Source organism: Rattus rattus, chromosome 1 (assembly GCF_011064425.1).
Source record: "Rattus rattus isolate New Zealand chromosome 1, Rrattus_CSIRO_v1, whole genome shotgun sequence".
Taxonomy (NCBI): domain Eukaryota; kingdom Metazoa; phylum Chordata; class Mammalia; order Rodentia; family Muridae; genus Rattus; species Rattus rattus.
Window position 1 is genome coordinate 249,574,571 of NC_046154.1, and position 19,021 is coordinate 249,593,591.

The following is a 19,021-nucleotide window of genomic DNA, read 5'->3' on the forward strand; positions in this document are numbered from 1 at the left end:
AGCCTTTATCCAATGCCACCCAGTTGGTCCAGGGCTGTGTCAATGAAACCGTCAGCTTACCTTTCCATTCTCAGAAGTGGCCCAACTTGAACAACAGATTAGTATAGTCACCTTAATAATAGTGGGTGTATAAAGTTGCAATACTCAGAGGTGACAAAGGACCAGTCTTAGGATTCCTGCTGTATTTTCAAGGTCTCCTCTGAAAGCCAGTTCCAAATCAACAATCTTAACAGATCCATGAGGTTTTTATAGAGAACCAAGCCCTCTTCTAATTGAACTACCATTCCTAAGCCCCTTCTATACAAGAACTAAGACCTGACACACGCAGTTGTTCTCCCATTTAAAAGGCTCACAAACAATCTCACTTTGCTGTACCAGGGTGCATTTACAAATACATGCATGGCAAGTTGTAGTTGGCCGTCCACCAGAATTAGATGCTCAGGCCCTGCTGCTGAAACTGCACATTATGCAGTGTATCATGAAGAGTTCAGGCTGAGGGTGAGATGGAGGGACATCATCAACTGGCTAGCCCATACAGTGCCAGAAGCTGCTGCTTAGGTGCTGGGAAGATACCATCAACGCTCTCACTTAGCAGTAGACTCACTCTGCTGTGATAGAGACACTGGTCAGGCAGGATGTGCCATGGTGATGTGCCCACAGTGCAGCAGTGGCGTACCTTTTATAAGGATAACCAACCACCTTCAGACTAGTGTCAAGTCTGCTCCACAAGAAGGAACCCATGCCTGGTGCTATATATGTGGTCAAAAGTCTTCAAGGATGATATGGAGTCATAAATCCTAGCAGAGAAGGTGCAACTGTTATTTTTCCTAAGAGGACATGATGTGCTCATCAAGTTGCTACCTAAACAAATATGCTCATCTCCATAGATAAATGGTGCTGCCAGCTTTGATCAGAGGACAGTGTTGACCCATACATAGCTGGTCAATAACTGAGAATAAGTGATCATATAGCACACAGCTATTAACAAGACATCTATGTCACCCAAATCCAAGACATCACAAAGGAGAGGACAGAAAGAATAAGAGAACTCAGAATGGGCTAGAGCATTATAGAGTGCCATCTTCCAGATACAACATGTTTGTGCCACTCCTGAACTCACAGAAGCTCCAATTACCTGCACGAGACTGGGCCATCAACGTTCATCAAGGAGCAAGGTGGGACTCACAAGGTTCACTTACCTTTAGGATTTATAAGTAGTCAATGGTGTCTTGGTGGAGGTGGGGGGAGTCCCGTGATACAACCATGCGACTGTAAATAACCTCTCACCCCAGGCTTCTAACAAAACCCATTAAGGTAGGGCTGGAGGACATGAAGCAGAAGAAGAAGAAATTGGGAAGAGAAAGGGGTCAGCAGCAGTAACATGGGGACAAGAGAGAGCAACAAGGGTATACTTTATGTGCACTAGTGTTCTGCCTTCATGTATGTCTATGTGATCTATCAGACCCCGCGGAACTAGAGTTACAGACAGTTGTGAGCCTCCATGTGGTTGCTGGAAATTGAATTTAGTTCCTCTGGAACAACAGCCAGTGCTCTTAACCACTGAGCCATCTTTCCAGCCCCCAGGAGCTAGAACTCTAAATCACTAAACGACATTACGAGCCTAAAATCCTGCATGGCTTTGATAAATACTTAGCTTTTTAAAAAGCTGATTCTATATCTGTGAAACTGAAACAGTGTTCGCCTTCTCCACTTCTTCAAAGATCACACTGGAAAGTACGAGTGTGTGTTTGACCACTTTATGAGCATTGCCATCCCCATGATTGCTCAGGACAAAAGGCCATGGTAACCTTGCTTAAGAAACCCAAAGTGGGTTAGGGAAGGCTCAGCGGTTAAGAGCACTGGCTGCTCTTGCAGAGGACTTGGTTTGGTTCTCAGCACCCACATGGGAGTGCACGACCCTCTGTAACTCCAGTTGCAGGAGATTAGAGAGCATTTCTGGTCTCCCTGGGCACCAGGCACACATACATGCAGGCAAAACACTCATTCACATGAAATAAATCTTAAAACAACAGCAACAAAAATACCTTGCAAGTTATGGTGATGCACCCCTTTCTTTTATCTCAGCACTTGAGAGGAATAGGGAAGGAAGATCTTTGTGAGTTCTAAGCCAGTCTGGTCTACAAAGAGAGTTCCAGGACATCGAGGGCTACATAAAGAACCTGGCTCAAAAGTAAACCACTACCAAAAATGAATGAATGAATGAATGAACGAACAAACGAGCAAACGAGCGAGCAAATGAGCGAAACCTCTACCAGCAGACAGGCTTCCTTCTGCATTTCTTCATGGGTTTTTAACATAACTGTGTCTTACCATTTATAACAAGATGAATGTGCTACAGACATGGTGAAAGCTGGTGTACTAAGCTGATACTGAACTGAGCCAGTGGTCATGGACTCCTCCTACCTAGATCTATGGCTAAGCATCATAAGGTCTGGGAGACGTTAAATGGAAGTAAAAACGTGAGCAAGTGAGCACGTGTCCGTCACCTCCACTTGAAATGGAGCACAGCTCAAGAGCGTTCAAGATCTGATTCGGTGCTGACTTGAACTGCAGCCTTGGGGAAGGCTTTTACTGGTGTCCTTATCTTCCTTCCCAAAGGAAACACTTGCATCGTCTACTGTAAGTGAAGTCAGAGAGGATGAAACGTGAAGTGACTGCCTTTCACAACATGCAGACAAGCATTAGATGCTGATCAAAGTCCTGGGTGGAAATGGTTCTCACATGTGTAAGGCAGAATCCCAAAAGAATAAGAAACAAACAAAGACACGCAACTAAAATTCTCAGCAGCACCCTACCTCGATCCCAGCTCCTGGATTTGCTGAGCCAAATCCACACTTGGGAGCTGTAAAGATCACAAGTTCAGCTCCTGCCCAGCACAAACTGCTAGGTGACCACTATTTCAGACTGATCAGAGCCCCCTAATCGCAAGACACTGAGTGGGAGTTTACAGGGTTAGGGCATTAATTAGCAGCACTTATTTACATTCTCTATCCATCCAGTACAACAAGCAGCTGCTCATATTTTCATATTTGCACTTTTCTAAGATCCCTCAGACCTAGCCAGAGTATCCGAAAAATAAACGAAAAGAAAATAAACGAAAAGAAACCTTTCACCACTGGGATGTGCCTCAAGTAAAACCAGCAGCTTTGCCCCACAGCGAAGGGTCTGTGCCAGCCAATAGCACAGTGGCACAGGCAATGGGCGCACAGAAACATAAACAGATCCCTGCTACCAAAGAAGAGCAATAAAGGAGTGCGGGCAGAGACCGCTATATGAGCATCAAGAAATTCTTCCTCAGTCCTTTGCTTAGCGCCCCATTCATCTGCAATCCCCACAGAAACACAGAACTGGACAGTATTCTTCAGAGTCTTTAAATTAAAATTAAAATAAAATTCTGATTTTATTTCTCTATAGATACATCAATAAGTCTGCCATCTGATACTCAGATAGGCAATTTTATAAATAATGAACTATGTGCATTGCTATGTAAATCTAGATTAGGAGATTGAATGTGATCTCCCATATGTTAGCTAGCACCCTGGGTGAGAAGAAAGGGTGACACAGAGAGAAAGTCTTCTTATAAAGCAGCCCTTAACAGTACAGCTCTCATTCTGCATGACAGAATCACCTGCAGGGATTTCTAACATTAGAACCACTAAACCCAATCTTCGACCTACTCAGTCAGAATCTATAGGGGCTCATCTCCAGGCTCCAGCATTTCCTTTCTGATGTATGGTCAAGATATAGAACTGTCTGTCAAAGGTCATAAATACCACAGGCAGGGCTACACTAAGAAGAAAAACACACATGACTTCTACATTCTCTTTAGATTTAGGGCCAGTGACCCTATCTTTCTTTCTTTCACTTATTATTTCATGTATATGAGTACACCGTAGCTGTCTTCAGACACACAAGAAGAGGGCATCAGATCTCATTACAGATGGCTGTGAGCTAGATATGGTTACTAGGAACTGAGCTCAGGATCTCTGGAAGACCAGTCAGTGCTCTTAACCTCTGAGCCACCTCTGTAGCCCAGTGACACTTTATCTTTCAATAAAAGTTCCCATCTTCTTTCTATTTCAACAGGAAGAATCTACTAGGCAGTGAGCCCTGAGAACAACAACTCTTCTTCTATCCTTCCTATCCCACCTGTGGCACTCTGATGTTGTCATCCTAGCAAAAATGAAAGCACTGGGCAAAAACTTTTCATGAGGGAGGCAGCCCTGCAGAGGACTGCTGATTATCCTAGCTTCTGAGATCAGCTTCAGCACTTTTGATGAAACTCAGTTCCTTCTAGACCTGGGAACTACTCAACCTTTCACTTAGCACTGCCATTCCATGTGTTCCACAGGCAAGTAGAACATGGGTGGCTTTTTAAAAACAACACTATAAAGAACCAAGAGTATGTCTTCAAAGGTATCAGAAATTATCCTTTCAAACCCCCTAAAAAATGTTAATATCCTGCAGGCAAGATGAAACTCATCCACATTACTTCTCTAAGGGATGGTCTTTTGGGTCCTACCTTACCTCTGAACAGCCTCATCTGCTCAAGTCTTTAAATAACACAAAGATGCTGAAGATTACACGCCAGCTATACTGAGGCTGAAGGTTTTGCACACTGTTAATGCATAGGTAAAATATTAAGGCCTGGGTAACTGTTACCTATCTAGCCTGCCATTTTGTGCTGTTACTAATGTCGTTACTAGGAAACTTTCTCATGCCCGAGGTGATCAAATATTCTGCTATGTTCTGTGCTTTGGTGTTCTTGGAAACCAATCACAATAGAGGTCAGGTATAAGTAAGTGTCTTGTATAGTTAGCCACAATAAGGTTGGTACCAAACCAACTGCCAGGCAGCACTCCCTGTACCTATGTGTAAACTTTTATGGTTTTTGTTTTTATAAGCTGTTCCTGGGATGGACCCCAACGTACGAGAGACACCTATACCACTCTAAGAAGCTATTTGGAATAAGACTTCCATTTTGAGTAGGGGTCAAGTAAACCTTAAGTTCCCAAGACCTCCCTCATAACCAACACCTGCTTGGCAGAAAGAGATAGGTACTTAGGTCACTGACATCTTGGTTTAGCAAGTTAAGACATGATATTAAGCAAGACAAGACCCCTACCACAGTTGTATGCCCAACCAATAGGGGCAGGTTTAGTACAAAACAAAACATGTTCCCTATCCCTAAACATTGATTGGTGAAATAACTTGGTACAGATGTTTGTGGGTTTCAAGGATTAAAAGATCTATAGGATCCTGGCTAGAGGTGGCATCTAGCTCCTGAGTCTGGTCTACAGCCCTGATCAATTAGTCTTTGGGGGTGGCATTCAATAAACTATCCCTGCTTAACTGAGACCACAGAGATTGGGGTCTGAGTGGTTTGTGTGGCAATTCCTAGACCCCAACACATATCAGCTATACTGAGGATGTCTTGTAGGAAGTACTTCTGCCCAGGCTTTGAGAGAGCTTGGGATCAACAACCCAAGAACAGAGGCAGCAGAAACTGCTTTTTCTCAAGTAAGCCTTCCCTTGTAAAACCCACATGGCTAAGAACACCCCAGGGAGAAGCAAGGGATTGCCTTGCTGCAGATTGCTGCAAATACTAAAAAATATCTGTGCAAGTGAATGATGGAAAATGAAAAGGTAAGTCCAGTATTAAGAACTAGAAGGTGTACTGGGCAGTGGTGCACACACCTTTAATCCCAACACTTAGGAGGCAGAGGTGGGTGATCTCTGAGTAGAATCATAGCCTGATCTACACAGTGAGTTCCAAGATAGCCAAGGCTACACAGAGAAACCCTGTCTCAAAATGCTCCCCCTCAAAACAAAACAAAATCAAATAAACAAAAGAACTAGGAGGTACCAAGAAAATGAGGCTAAAAATTCATAACTATCAGAAGAGTTATACTGCTAAGAGATCGTTTCTCCTGTAAGACTCATACTTTAAATAACATGACTATAATACCTTTAGGATTAAAAAGTGTACTTAATTCATAATCTCTAAAAGCAAATTCATTGGTAACACAAATTATACTACCTTCAAAAATGTAATTTCAGGAGAAATTACCATTTCTCTCTTAATGCATTCTTTCAGGGCATATTAATAGAATTAGAAGCATAGATACCTACCTGGCCATCCCTTGCTGGGAATCCATGATAACCCGGGGTCAGTGGCTCGTTCTAAGACAAAATAATAATAATAATAATCAAACTTTAAAAGCAAATGTTAAGAATCAAAATCATGCAAACTAATCAAATACAAATTTTGTCCCAAGTTCCCAAAATTTGCTATTTTGATAATGATCCTGCATACTATAAACTCTCTCCAGCTAAACACTACAATGCCATAAATGCAAACACGCTACAGACAAATCCTAGTTTTTCTCTTTGTGTAGACAGACTGTTTCCTTTTCTGTGTTCCTCAAGCTGAGTACTACTGAGACAAGGAAGAGTAAGTCCTAACTTTGTCCCTGGAGTAAGTCCCTGGAGTTTGAGCAGACCCAGAGGCTGACACAGGACGACAGACAATGTTCCACATGTTTCCATGTGTACACACCCTGTTGAGCAATGCTTTTAACCTGGAGTGTCAGTTAAACTATCAGTTCTGTTAGCCCAGATGCAGTTCTACTTCTGCTCAGGACTCCCTTACCACTCAGTCACCAACTGGTTCAAAGTGGCCGCTAGCATACATACATGTTAGTGTAACTTACATTACTTGCACAGTTTCTGCTCCACATTATCTATTAATTTTTCCTTTTAGAATTCACATTTAGTATGTTTCCTCTTCATACCAAATAGTAAAATCAAGATCCCTGAGGGTAGAGGTGCCAGCCAACAGAAGCACTAATTCAGCCCCACGGCACACACAAATCATGAGCACCTACTTTGGCTGACTGGACCCACTTGATCATCCAGGTAATAGATACTGAGTACTAAAAATTCCAAACTAATGTTAAATGTCTGAAAACATGAGAAAGTAAGTAAATGAGGCCCTGCCTCACAGGCAAGGAACTTTAGGAGACAATGCACACCCAAAGGACAAACAAAGCGCATACTTTCTTTGTAATTTGTAAGAACTCAATGTAGCTACTTAAATAGCCTCACCCTCTTCCAAGCACTTGGGTTTTTATTCATTCTAAAGAGAAGAGAATTTTCACTGATGGGGCTTCATGGGAAAAGAATAAAATTTCCACTTAATGGCAGCTACATCAAAGATATAATTACATTCAAAAGCATGGTTATATATTCATATAGAGTCTGTACCCCCTTCAAAAACATAAGAGGTAGAGTCAATTTAAGCTTATACAGGACTATTGTGTCTTGTCCATCATACCCTGTTCCCTCCCAAGATCTAGCACAATGACTGACACGTGGTAGGCACCTAAAAGAATATTTAAGCAAATAAATGGAATTGGTCTTGCATAAGCTAGCAATTCCAAGTTATTCTCTGTACCTATAATTTTTTGAACACTTAAATATTTATAGTCTCCTCAAACAAAACAAAACAACCCTCCTGGTCAGTAATAGAGATAACCGTGACCCACGTCTAGTCCTTGCCCCACCCCCTCTGAGAGTCCAGAGATTTTTATTTAAATAAATGTAAAAGGGATGGATGTAGTTCAGTGGTAGAATGCTTGCCTAATACATGTAAGGCCCGGGATTACTTCCCAGCAGCATACACATTAAAAAAGAAATGGACACCAGGGAAGGATAATTCATCCTTATGCAGCAGCAGATAGGCCTGTCCTTAGGCCAGTGCCACGCTCTCCTGATTGTTAAAGCTCTGGAGTGAACTTGGAAATCTTATTCTTCAGCTTTTTCCTTCAAGATTTTTATTCTTAATATCCATAAACCCTTAAGGCTAAGGTGTGTGTGTGTGTGTGTGTGTGTGTGTGCGCGCGCGCGCGCACGCGCCTCACAATTATAACCAAAATAATGTTTTGAAAGGATGCCAAGAAAGTCAAGGGCAGAAAGAATAGTCTTTTTAAGAAATGCTGAGGGCTGGAGAGATGGCTCAGCGGTTAAGAGCACTGACTGCTCTTCCAGAGGTCCTGAGTTCGATTCCCAGCAACCACATGGTGGTTCACAACCATCTGTAATGGGTCTGATGCCCTCTTCTGGTCTGAAGACAGCTACAGTGTACTTGTATACATAAAATAAATAAATTTAAAAAAAAATGCTGATGAGACAATTGGATATCCACATGTAAAAGGAGTTAAAGGCCTGTACTGTTTACTCCAGCTAGACTGACCTAAAACTATAAAGCTTGTGAAGGAAACCTTCAAGGCCTCTGGGCAACCAGTAGTCTCTGTACTAGGACACCAACAGCACGGGAGACAAGCAGGGAGATCAATTAAGCACCATCCAAATGTACAACTTTGGTCCTCCAGCATCCTCCAGGAACAAAGGTCACCTACACGATGGGGAATACTCTCAAAATCACATTTGATGAGGGAAATGTTCCCAGTATGCAAAGCACTCTTGCAACTCAGCAATGGGCAGGGTGGGGAGACCTTTAAGATAAAATGAGGCTTTGAACAGTCATATCAAAAGATATGGAAGATGGCAGGTAGGAAAGGTGTCTGCAAGGAGGCTCAGTGTCATTAGCCACTGGCACGACCAACCACAGGGACAACACACAACAGGGTAGTTATAATCAGAAGTCTGACGACAGCAAGAGTTGAGGATAGAAAAGAAATGAACTCTGTACAGGACTTGGTGAGATGGAAAGCAGTACAGCAGTCACCTCACAAATGGCTGGTGGCCCAAGAAGGTAATACGAGGCTGGACTCGTAAGATGGATGGCTCTGTGGCTAAGGACAGACAGACTGCTCTTGCAGAAGACCTGAGTTTCATTCCCAACACCCAAGTCAGAAGGCCCGTAAGTGCCTGTAACTCCGGCTCTGAGGCATTCGATGCCTGTAGCACCTGTGGGCGTCTGCACTCATATATGTACATATTCACACATGTATGCACACACAATGAAAAATAAAATAAAAAAAGTTACGCACACTGTTACCACATGGCTCAGAAACTCCACAACAGGGAATGTAGCCAAGGAAACAAAACACACATCCACTCGGACAGAGCTTGTGTGAGCTCAGCCAAATCACACAGCCCAGAGAGTAGAGCTATCAACAGCAGCACCATTAGACACAAGGGACTAAATGTGGATGAATCCTGAAGACATCACAGCAGGCAAAAAAGACCAGAGAGAAAATGGCCAGAAACTTCATCATTCCATTAGGAAATGTCCAAACTGTCAAGTCCACGGGGACAGAAAATAGCTGAGTGGGTTTAGAGGCAGAGGGTGAAAACAAGCAGTAACCAGCAGCAGGTTCTATTGGGATGATGAAACTGCTGGAAATTGGGTACTGGTGACAGACGCACAGTTCGGGCGTTATACAAAAACCATCAATCCTCTGAAGAGATTAATAGTGTAGGAGCACCTCAGTCAACATCTCACTTTAAAATGATGGGGGCCGGCAAGATGGCTCAGCTGGTAAAGAGGCCTGAGACCTAGCCTGAGAACCTGAGTTCCATCTCTCAAACCACAGGGTAGGAAGCAAGAACAACAGTCCACAAACACATCCTGTCCTGACATGCTAGAGACCAACAGTATGGGAAGGAGGGAGGGAGGAGGGAGGAGGGAGAAGGGAGGGAGGAGGGAGGGAGGGAGGGAGAGAGAGAGAGAGAGAGAGAGAGAGAGAGAGAGAGAGATATCCTGGGAGCTAGTATCATTAAAAACTCTAGGAGCAAAGCTGGAACAACATTACCATCTGTTGTACTACAAGGCTAGGGCTACTGGGAACTCTGTGTTGGAGCTGTGTCTCAGAGTGGTCTACACTAAATGAAGATGCATGGTTTTCCTTTTCAATTTTTTCTTGTACACTCATCTCTAACAATGCATTAACTTTACATGGCTTTGACTTTTATAAATACAAATCTTGCAATGTGTTTCCTAGCAACTCACTCAATACTGCGTGAGGCTCCTTTCCACTTAATGCACACTGTTACATCCACTCATTCTCAGTGCTGCTCTAGTACTGTATCCTAAATGCCAACAGGTATTCCCACCCTACTTTCTTGATGAATACTGAAATTCTTCTCCATTACTCTGTGCTTACTAACCACACAGCCTATGGGATCCTTTAGAGACACCACTTCCCATCCATGAGATCAGCAAAAAACAAATGAAACTATTTAACTGTCAAGACTGCACAAACGGGAATCATCATACCTAATGTAGGAACGTGAGTATACAGGGGCCACTGACAGGCAATAGGACAAAACTACCCAGCGCACACTTCACCTTAGACCCACTGTTCCCTCTGCTCTACAGACTCCCCAGTACACCTGCTCAGGAAACGTGTGCAGAGTGTCCGTTTTGTCAGTCACAGTGAAAACTTCTTAGGAGGAACTTCCATTTCTCTTACAATGGGGAAATGTTATCATTTACATAGTTCCAACATCTTGTGTTCCAGTTTAAAAATATAGAGAACTCTCTAAGAACGATCTAAGCTCATATAACTTGGCTTGCATGGCATGCACTTTAGATATGAAAGGTATCTTGCTGGCTCAGTGTTGAAGCAGTGTGAAAACAACTGAAGGTTAAAAGCAGGGATTGGATTATAAGAGTTAACATTGTGGATGGAAATAAAGTATATAAAAGCAGGGCATGGTGCCATGAAGCTAGGACTTCAGCAGCTATAATCCCGAGGAAATGGAGCAGGAGGACCAGGAATTCAAGTCCATTTTTGGTAACAGTGAATTCCTAGTCAGTCCAGACTATGTGAGAGTCTGTCTCAAAAACCCATAAATTAACTAATTAAATATATACACGTATAAGAAGCACAATTACAACCACAGAAATGCTTACCAGCTACAGAGGCCAGCAATTAAACCTGTGTGGACATGAGAAAGGACAGGTCCTTAAGTAACTGTCAAGTAGCCAACCACAGTGGACGCTGAGTATGCAAGTGGACACTGAGAAGTGACACAGTGAGACTAATGACCCTGACTTTCCTATCTTCATTGGCACACCTAGGTGTGATAGAGCCACTTAAGCAGAACAACAAGGATTAAGGAGCATCAGCTGTTTGGTAGTCAAGGCCCCAATGCCTTGCTATTGATGCATGCAGTCCTGATTGTTAAGAAGGCAAAGTTAGTGAAGCTGGTAAGAAGCACAGGTCTCTTTTTGAAAGGGGAGGGGCACAGTAGCCTAATATCCCTAGCTTTTATTACGACAAGATCTCCAGTAACAGTGTGACCGACTAGTAGCGCTGAACAGACAACAGTATGGTTTTCTGCAGCAGTGGTCAGTTCTGCCCTCATTCAAAGACTGGGGATCCGTCAAGGGCCTCATATGTGCCGTGCAAGTTTTCTAACACACACTGTTGTTAATAAAATGGTTTTACTTTAAAAAAAATTGCTTTCTGAAAATTATCAGTATCACCATTGATTAGGTAATATATGTGCAAAAATACCAGCAAAATTACAAAAAACACTTGCATGGGGGAGTCATCATAAAGCAATTTTAGATACAACTAGGAGTTGCTAGGAGGACTTACCAATGCTGAGTACCAAAGGTCCTGCTTCTGGCTCCCAATCACAGTCGTGATCTAGACCCCAAGGGGCCGTTCACACAGTACTAAAGCTAAGCCTGCAGGGAGCCTCAGGAGGCATCACAGTGCCCAACGTACTCAACAGGTCACGCTTGGCCAACCTAAGGCTGTGTGAAAGCATGTCATACCAGTCAGTATCACTGATCAAGGCTGGCTGGGACAGAGGCAGAAACAACAAGCTGATCAATTTAAAAAGTCCAAAAGCTATCCCACTGTTAGGTCTCAGGCAGTCCGAATATCCAGAAATGAGCTCACAGTGGTCTATAGGAGGTTACATAAAAGCTGGTATTACTTAGGAACTTGTGAAACTGATTCCCATCTGCCAAAAGAAGTCATTTCCCTCCCTTACCTCTGACAGAAGGGACGTAGGGCTCCATTGACATACACCTGTGCCTGCGTGTGAGAAACCATTCTACCCTCCAGGCTCCCTCCGTCCCTACTCACAGTAGTTGTTAAACCCCAGACTCAGGTCTCCTGACCTTCCCACAGCCAATCACCCTCCTCACAGTCTCTACTATTCCCACGCTCATGCTCTTGTTCCCTTCCTAGGCTCCATTCTCTACCTCCATGTCTCCACTCTTCTCTCCTGCTCACTCACCTCCCGAGCCCTGGCCTTATCCAGTCTGATTCCCTTACTCTCTGCTCTAGACTCTTGCAAGTGCCTCTGGATGTTCCTTCATTACCTTCCCCCTCCCCCATGAAACCTTCCCTAATAATGGAGTGTGCATGCCAGCAGTTTCTTTACTGCCCCCATCCCGCCACAGTGATGCTGAAACCCAGGAGAGGCACAAATAAACCCAGGTCAGCACCACTGCTTTTTACTTTTTTATCTAACAAAATCAAACCAATTTCACAAAATGGAAGAGGAAGGACACTATGAATAAAACAAAACTTGTGCTTCAGGAGAAGGAAGCAAATTAAGGTAGGGACTGACCTGTTTTCCACCAGCACAACTTGGGTAATGCCCATGACTTATTCTCTGCTTGAAATAAAGTCATTGCCTTGAATGCATTTGGAACAATGGAAGGAGAAATTATTTACACCACATGGACTGGGGCAATTGCTCCTGATATTTCATTACCTTGCTCACTGCAAGTTGCTCTTTTTCAAGCATTGGTTCTAGTTTAAACAGAGAAGGAAGTAAATATCGCAGGCACTAACATGAGCCTAAATTGCATGTGCTAATCCATGCAAACTAAACCACAGCAACAAATAAAATCCCTCTAGCTCAAGAAGAGAAACATGGCTAAGCAACCAAGTATTACTCTGCTTCCAAATCACAGGGTTAAAGTGCGTAAAGATAGGATGAAGATTTCTAAGGAGTATAGATTTAGTAGGTCCAGCCTGCTTCCAGTTTAAGGTTCAATTACTAACTGGTAAACTAATCGTTCTTGCTATGCAAGTCACAATCCACTGTCCCTCCTGGTCCACACAATGGATGGCAGTTCTGTTAACTCCTCACCTACACTCTGACCTTGGTGGATGTGATGGTTTGTATATGTTCAGCCCAGGGAATGGCACTATTAGGTGTGGCACTGTTGGAGTAGGTGCAGCACTGTGGGCGTGGGCTTTAAGACCTCATCCTAGCTGCCTGGAGGCCAGTATTCTGCTAGCAGCCTTCACATGAAGATGTAGAACTCAGCTCCTCCTGCACCATGCCTGCCTGGATGCTGCCATGTTCTTGCCTTGATGATAATGGACTGAACCTCGGAACATGTAAGCCAGCCTCAATTAAATGCTGTCCTTATAAGAGTTGCTTTGGCCGTGTTGTTTGTTCACAGCAGTAAACCCTAAGACAGGGTTTACTACTCGTTTGTCATCATTAAAAATGCCCGTGGTCTAAATGAATTTCATACCAAATTGGAAGGGAAAGACTACAGGCTTCTCAAACCCCATCTTTTCAATAAGTCATGAGATCTAAAAGATAAATCAATCCCTTTCCTTAGAGATGAAAAGGCTATAAAGTTGAGAAAAGGTCTCTAATCTTTTAAAGAGACAGGTACCAAGTAAAAGGCTCTGGCTGGGAAATTAGAATTCCCCTGTTCTCATATCTATTGACTACTGATCTTACACACCCAACTCCTGTCTCCCGTTGGAAGTCAGGAAGTTTATTTTTCAAATACTGGATACAATACCTGATGCTAGCAAGCAACCACACCCCAGTTTGTCAACTATGTAACAGAATGTCTACCTCACACAGCAGTGATGGTTAGGGAACACCAGACAAGATTACCTGGCACAGAATTTAACACAAGAGATGCTCAAAGGAATAATGTCCTTGTTACAAAATAACTCGAAGTAGAAACTATGTAACAAGTGAATATGAACTCTGCAACTCCCCACAAGTCCAAACAACTAAGCTCTCTCTTAGCTTTCTCTCCCATCAGTTCCTCAGGTATGTGGCAAATGACCATCCAGCTTCACAGATGTTAACAAATTTCATAAAATTAGTGATGTTGGGGAAGAGTGATGTACAAGGCCAACCTGGGTGACACAGCAAAATCTGTTCAGAAATTGACTTAGGTATAGAGAGCAAAACTATGTTTAAAAAAACAAAGTCAGGAATGACGGCATATGCCTGTAACCACTGCACCCAAGGGGGTAGAAACAGGTAGCCCAGGAGCTCAGGGCTAATTTCAGCAACATAAAAAGCACAAGGCCAGCTTGAGACCCTTTTGAATAAACAAAAATTAAATAAAAGAACTGTAACAGGATGGTTGTGATATAGACTTTAATACCAGTATTTGAAAGGGAGAGACAGGTGGATCCCTATGAGTTCGAGGCCAGCCTGGTCTACAGAGCAAGTTCTAGGACAGCCAAGGCTACACAGAGAAACCCTGTCTGGAACAACAAAACAAAACCACAACAAAATACAAACAAAACGAATGAGTAAAGTCATTAGCTAGACATCTGAGGAAGACGCGAATGAGGTTATTTCTAAGAAGAGCAGAGCAGCTCTGCCTTTTACAATGATTATGCTTCCTACGTGAGGAGGGCGTGCTCCTGCCATCCCCTGGGTTTTTTAATTCACTTAATTTTATCTTTGCTTTTATTATTTAAGTAATATTTGTTCAAGAAAACAGAATATTACTTTAAAGTAAAGAAAAATAAGAGTCTCCCTTAGTTTATCCTTCCACATTTAAGGCTTATTATGCTCATGGTACAAACAGAACTCCCAATCTGAACATATGACATCACTGTGATGCCTTAAATGAAGAATGCCAAACCATGAAACTATTTCATGCACAAAGTTACTTAAAATGCAACATAAAAATCACCTTCCAATTATTATATATGTAAAGGGTACATAAAATGTGAACTTCATGCTTATTCATTCCCCAAATCTCATTACAAACATGAAAATATTCCAAATATAAAAATGTAATAATCTTAAACTCTGAAGGATATTCTACATACATAATATTAAGCAGTTTTTTTCCTTTCTTAAAAAGTTGTGATTTGTTATATTCTTAAAACCACCTATCTCTAGCTTTCTAGGTTCCCCAATTGAAACTGAGTACTTTAAACACTAATTCTCCATTCTATATAGCTTGACAAATAGCACTCTACACTGGGTCATCATAGATCTGACTACTTAGATACTTTATGAACAGAATCTTAGTATCTGTCTCTCTGTGGCTGGCTTACGTCACAGTATCTTTGAAGTCTATCCACATTATAGCAGGTGTCAAAGCTTCCCTTAGCACTGCACTGTATATGGACAACATATTCCACCATCTTGTACACTTGTGGGAAGGCTGCCAAGCACCTATTCGGACAAGTACCTGCTCGCCACCTGTCTCTGGCTCATCTAGATTTACATCCAGGAGAACTATGTTACTGGTGACTCTAACTTTTTGAATTGACACCAACTATTTTCCTCGGCAGTTGTACCATCATCTTGCATTCCTATCAGCAATAATACACAGGGATTTTTATTTCTTCCCCATCCTCACAAACGCCGGCTTATCTTGTCCCTTTGTTTCTTTAATAATAGCTATCCTGTGAGTATGAAGTAGCTTCTAATGATAGCATTAATCTTTTTCTTATGATTAGTGAACTGAGCATCTTTTCTGTCCTTATTGGTCATTAATATATGCTTACAGAACTATCTTGACAGTCTATTAAAATATTTTTCTCAATTGAGCTGTGGAAGATTATTTTGCTATTAGGTTCAGTTGTTGGCCTTGTGTTTTAGATATCAATCACTTAGTAGACACATGATTTGCAATTTTTTTCTATTACTGAGTTCCTTTCATTCTGTTACTAGTGTCCTTTGATGTATAAAAGTGTTTAAATGTCTGGATTTTTGGTTTTGCTTTTTGGGATAGGACCTTGCTATGTAGCCCTGGCTGACCTAAAACTCTGAGCAATTCTGCTTCAGCTTCCCAAGTACTGACATGTCAGGCATGAGATGCCACACCCACCCACCTAAAGTTTTTAATCTCCATAAGGTCAAACATATTGGCTTTTTTCTTCTGTATTCTGTGCTTTTAGTGTAATGCCCAAGAATCCATAGCTAAACCTGGGTGTGGACATAAAGATTCATCCTAGATTCTTTTTTCTTTTCTTTTTTTCAGAGCTGGGGACCGAACCCAGGGCCTTGCGCTTGCTAGGCAAGCGCTCTACCACTGAGCTAAATCCCCAACCCCAAGATTCATCCTAGATTTTCTTGATCATTCTAAGATTTCACCTCCTCATGTCTAGGTCTTGGCTCCACCCTGAGCAGAGCTTTGTACAACAGGTAAGGATCCAACTTCTTTGCATTTTTAAAGGTCCCTTGAATCTCTATCTATTACCATCTTTTTCATTTCTAAGACTATGAAATTACATACCCATTCTATATATCTGCACAGATTTCTATCTCCAAACTGCCTTTTCTTCTGGGCCTGTTATTTCTGCTTTGCTAGCATGCATGATGTGAAACTTTGTCAGTAGATGGCACAGCAGAGACACCTTAGGAGGAAAAGTTCTCGATTCTCATAGGAAAAACAGTTTGCTTTCCATCCAGCTCCTACACTGCAGCCAACAGCTGGAAGCTTCCCCAGGAGCCCTCTGCAGGCTGATGCACAGCAGAGCATGTGCAGAGCATTCTACAGCATCCTGGAGAGTGAACTTCTGACAAAATGGTCTAAGACTTCATTCTCTGCCATCCAGAACTAGAGCCATGCCTCTCTAACAAAGTCCAGATCTGGCCTGGAGGGGTGAAAGGTGGAGCCACTGAAGGAGGCAGCTTTTCAGGTGTCCTACTTAATGAATAGGTGCTATTATAAAAGTTTGTTTGGCCTCAGGGGAGGGAGTCATGCAGCATGATATGCAGGGGTGGAGGGTGGAATAGGGGAGTGAGGTCGGGGGTTGATACTGAAAGGGGGACTTCCCCTTCTAAGAGGAATGGGGGGAGGACTTACATGAGGGTACTCTGGGAGGAGAGGAAGGACTGATATCTGATTGTATAGTGAAAAAATATATTTAATTTAAAAAGCTACACTATGTTTTATCACATATCAATCATATTAGTACATTACATCTACTTTTATGTGTCCCATTGTTTAGATTTTATTTGGATTAACCTAAGTCAATCCTGCATTGTATTTATCAAATTTCTTATCCAAATTCTAACAGTCTCTCTCTCCTGAACAGGCCCAGACTGATACAAGTGAAATATTAAAAGCTACTTACTAATACAGAATAAATGTGTCTAATGTCTTAACATATTACCTCACTAAAATCTGTGATACATCATTCTACAGTAAGGAAACAGACTCAGAGAAACATGTAATTTCCTTACAGTACTACAAATCTGGGTCCATTTAATGCTCCAATTTTTGCTGGTTATCTACTGCTATTTACGTTTCTTCACAGAGCCTAGAGAGACAGACATGCCTAGAAGGATATAGCAAGTCCTACTACTACCCTTTGAATGAACTTGGAGTCTAGAACTCAGATCTGAGCAGGGTCCTTTCTCAGAACCAGTCCTAGTGGCTCCTATTGGTTGATGCTTGCTTTCCTACTTAAGAGTCTGAAATTTGGGGACAGGGTACTCCCTATGTGAACACCCACCACCACCCGTCCAGTTGAGCTTCTCAGGCACTGTCACAACTCACTGTGAGAAATTCAGTCCCAAGCAATGTCACTGAAAAAGGGAGCTCGACCCTCCCTAGACAGCATGGGGCTTCTTGCACCCTCTCCTTCAGCCGGTGTCATTCAACATATCTTGTCTTACAGATAATACTATTACTGTAGTCCTGTGGGGTCTGAGGTATTTTGTCTTACAGATATTACTATTGCTGCAGTCCTGTGGGGCCTGAGATACTTGGGAGGCCCCAGAACAAGTCCCTGACATGCTACTCACTTTGTTTTACTCTGAGTAGACAGAGAAATAGGTCCTTTGCCTTCACAGGCTATTTAAATTCCCCTTCTTTCACTTCTCTGGTCTTCACTTCTTAGTCTGTGCACCACTTAAGTGGATTAGATACATTTCCCTGAGCTAAATTTCATTCTTAGTGCTGAAGTGATGGTAAATTAATATTTAATAAGTCTATCAGACAAAAATCTGAGATACAGAGCTCTAATAAACTCAAAAGGACACACACACATCGTTTTCTACCTTCCCTGTCTCAGTGTGTTCTTCATTACACATTTATAAACCCTTGAGCGGTCCTAGTGGGGATGTGAAAGATCGGCTATTGTGCAGACACCTTGCCAGTTCCGTGGGAAGTTAAGTGAAGAGCTGCCATATGGCCGCCATTTCACTCCCATGCACATGAATCAAACAAAGGGTGGATGCAGTGCTCCCCAGCTCCACTGTCAGCTGTCACCCACATATCAGTACACGCATAAAGAGTGCCTTACATAGTGAAAGGACTGCTGCTTGGCTACTGAGAGATGTGTGCAAAGCTGACCCATGTGCACCATGTAGCAGCTTATCAGTATGCTGCACCGCTGAGGAGGCCACACACACAAGGTATGGAGAACAGTCAAAATCCTAGAAACAGAACATGGGCTGGTGGCTGCTAACAGGAAATAAAGGATCATATCTCTACTGAAGTCATGAAAAATGCCAGAATAATATGGAGGACTTGACAATGTACTATATGCCACCAGATTTCTCATTTTAAGAAGTTAATCTTGAGGCTAGAGAGATGGCTCATCAGTTAGGAGCACTGGCTGCTCACATAGAGGATGCAGCTTTGATTCCCAGCTCCCACGCAGCAGCTCACAACTGTCTTGTTACTTTAGCTACAAGGGATCCAAGAACCCCTTCTGCCCTCCACAGGCACTGCCAGGACATGAAGCACAGACTTCCATGCAGGCAAAATATCCACATACATAAAACAGTAAACAAACAAATGCTGTCTTTAAAAAATAATAAA

General features: G+C 42.5%; 1 protein-coding gene across 23 annotated transcripts in view; it reads right to left on the reverse strand.

The window, feature by feature from the left end:
- Positions 1-19,021, reverse strand: part of Rbfox2 (RNA binding fox-1 homolog 2) — a 241,488-nt gene that overhangs the window by 153,878 nt on the left and 68,589 nt on the right. For 22 of the 23 annotated variants that reach the window (XR_004389632.1, XM_032917899.1, XM_032917882.1 and 19 more), the window contains exon 2: positions 6,154-6,204. Coding sequence is in view for 21 of the 23 variants with exons in the window: in XM_032917899.1 (XP_032773790.1) it covers positions 6,154-6,204 (51 nt within the window). In the remaining 2 variants the exon portion in view is untranslated. Of the gene's footprint in view, positions 1-1,199; positions 1,321-6,153; positions 6,205-19,021 lie in introns of all 23 variants that reach the window. The other variant, XM_032917914.1, reaches the window with a different exon arrangement.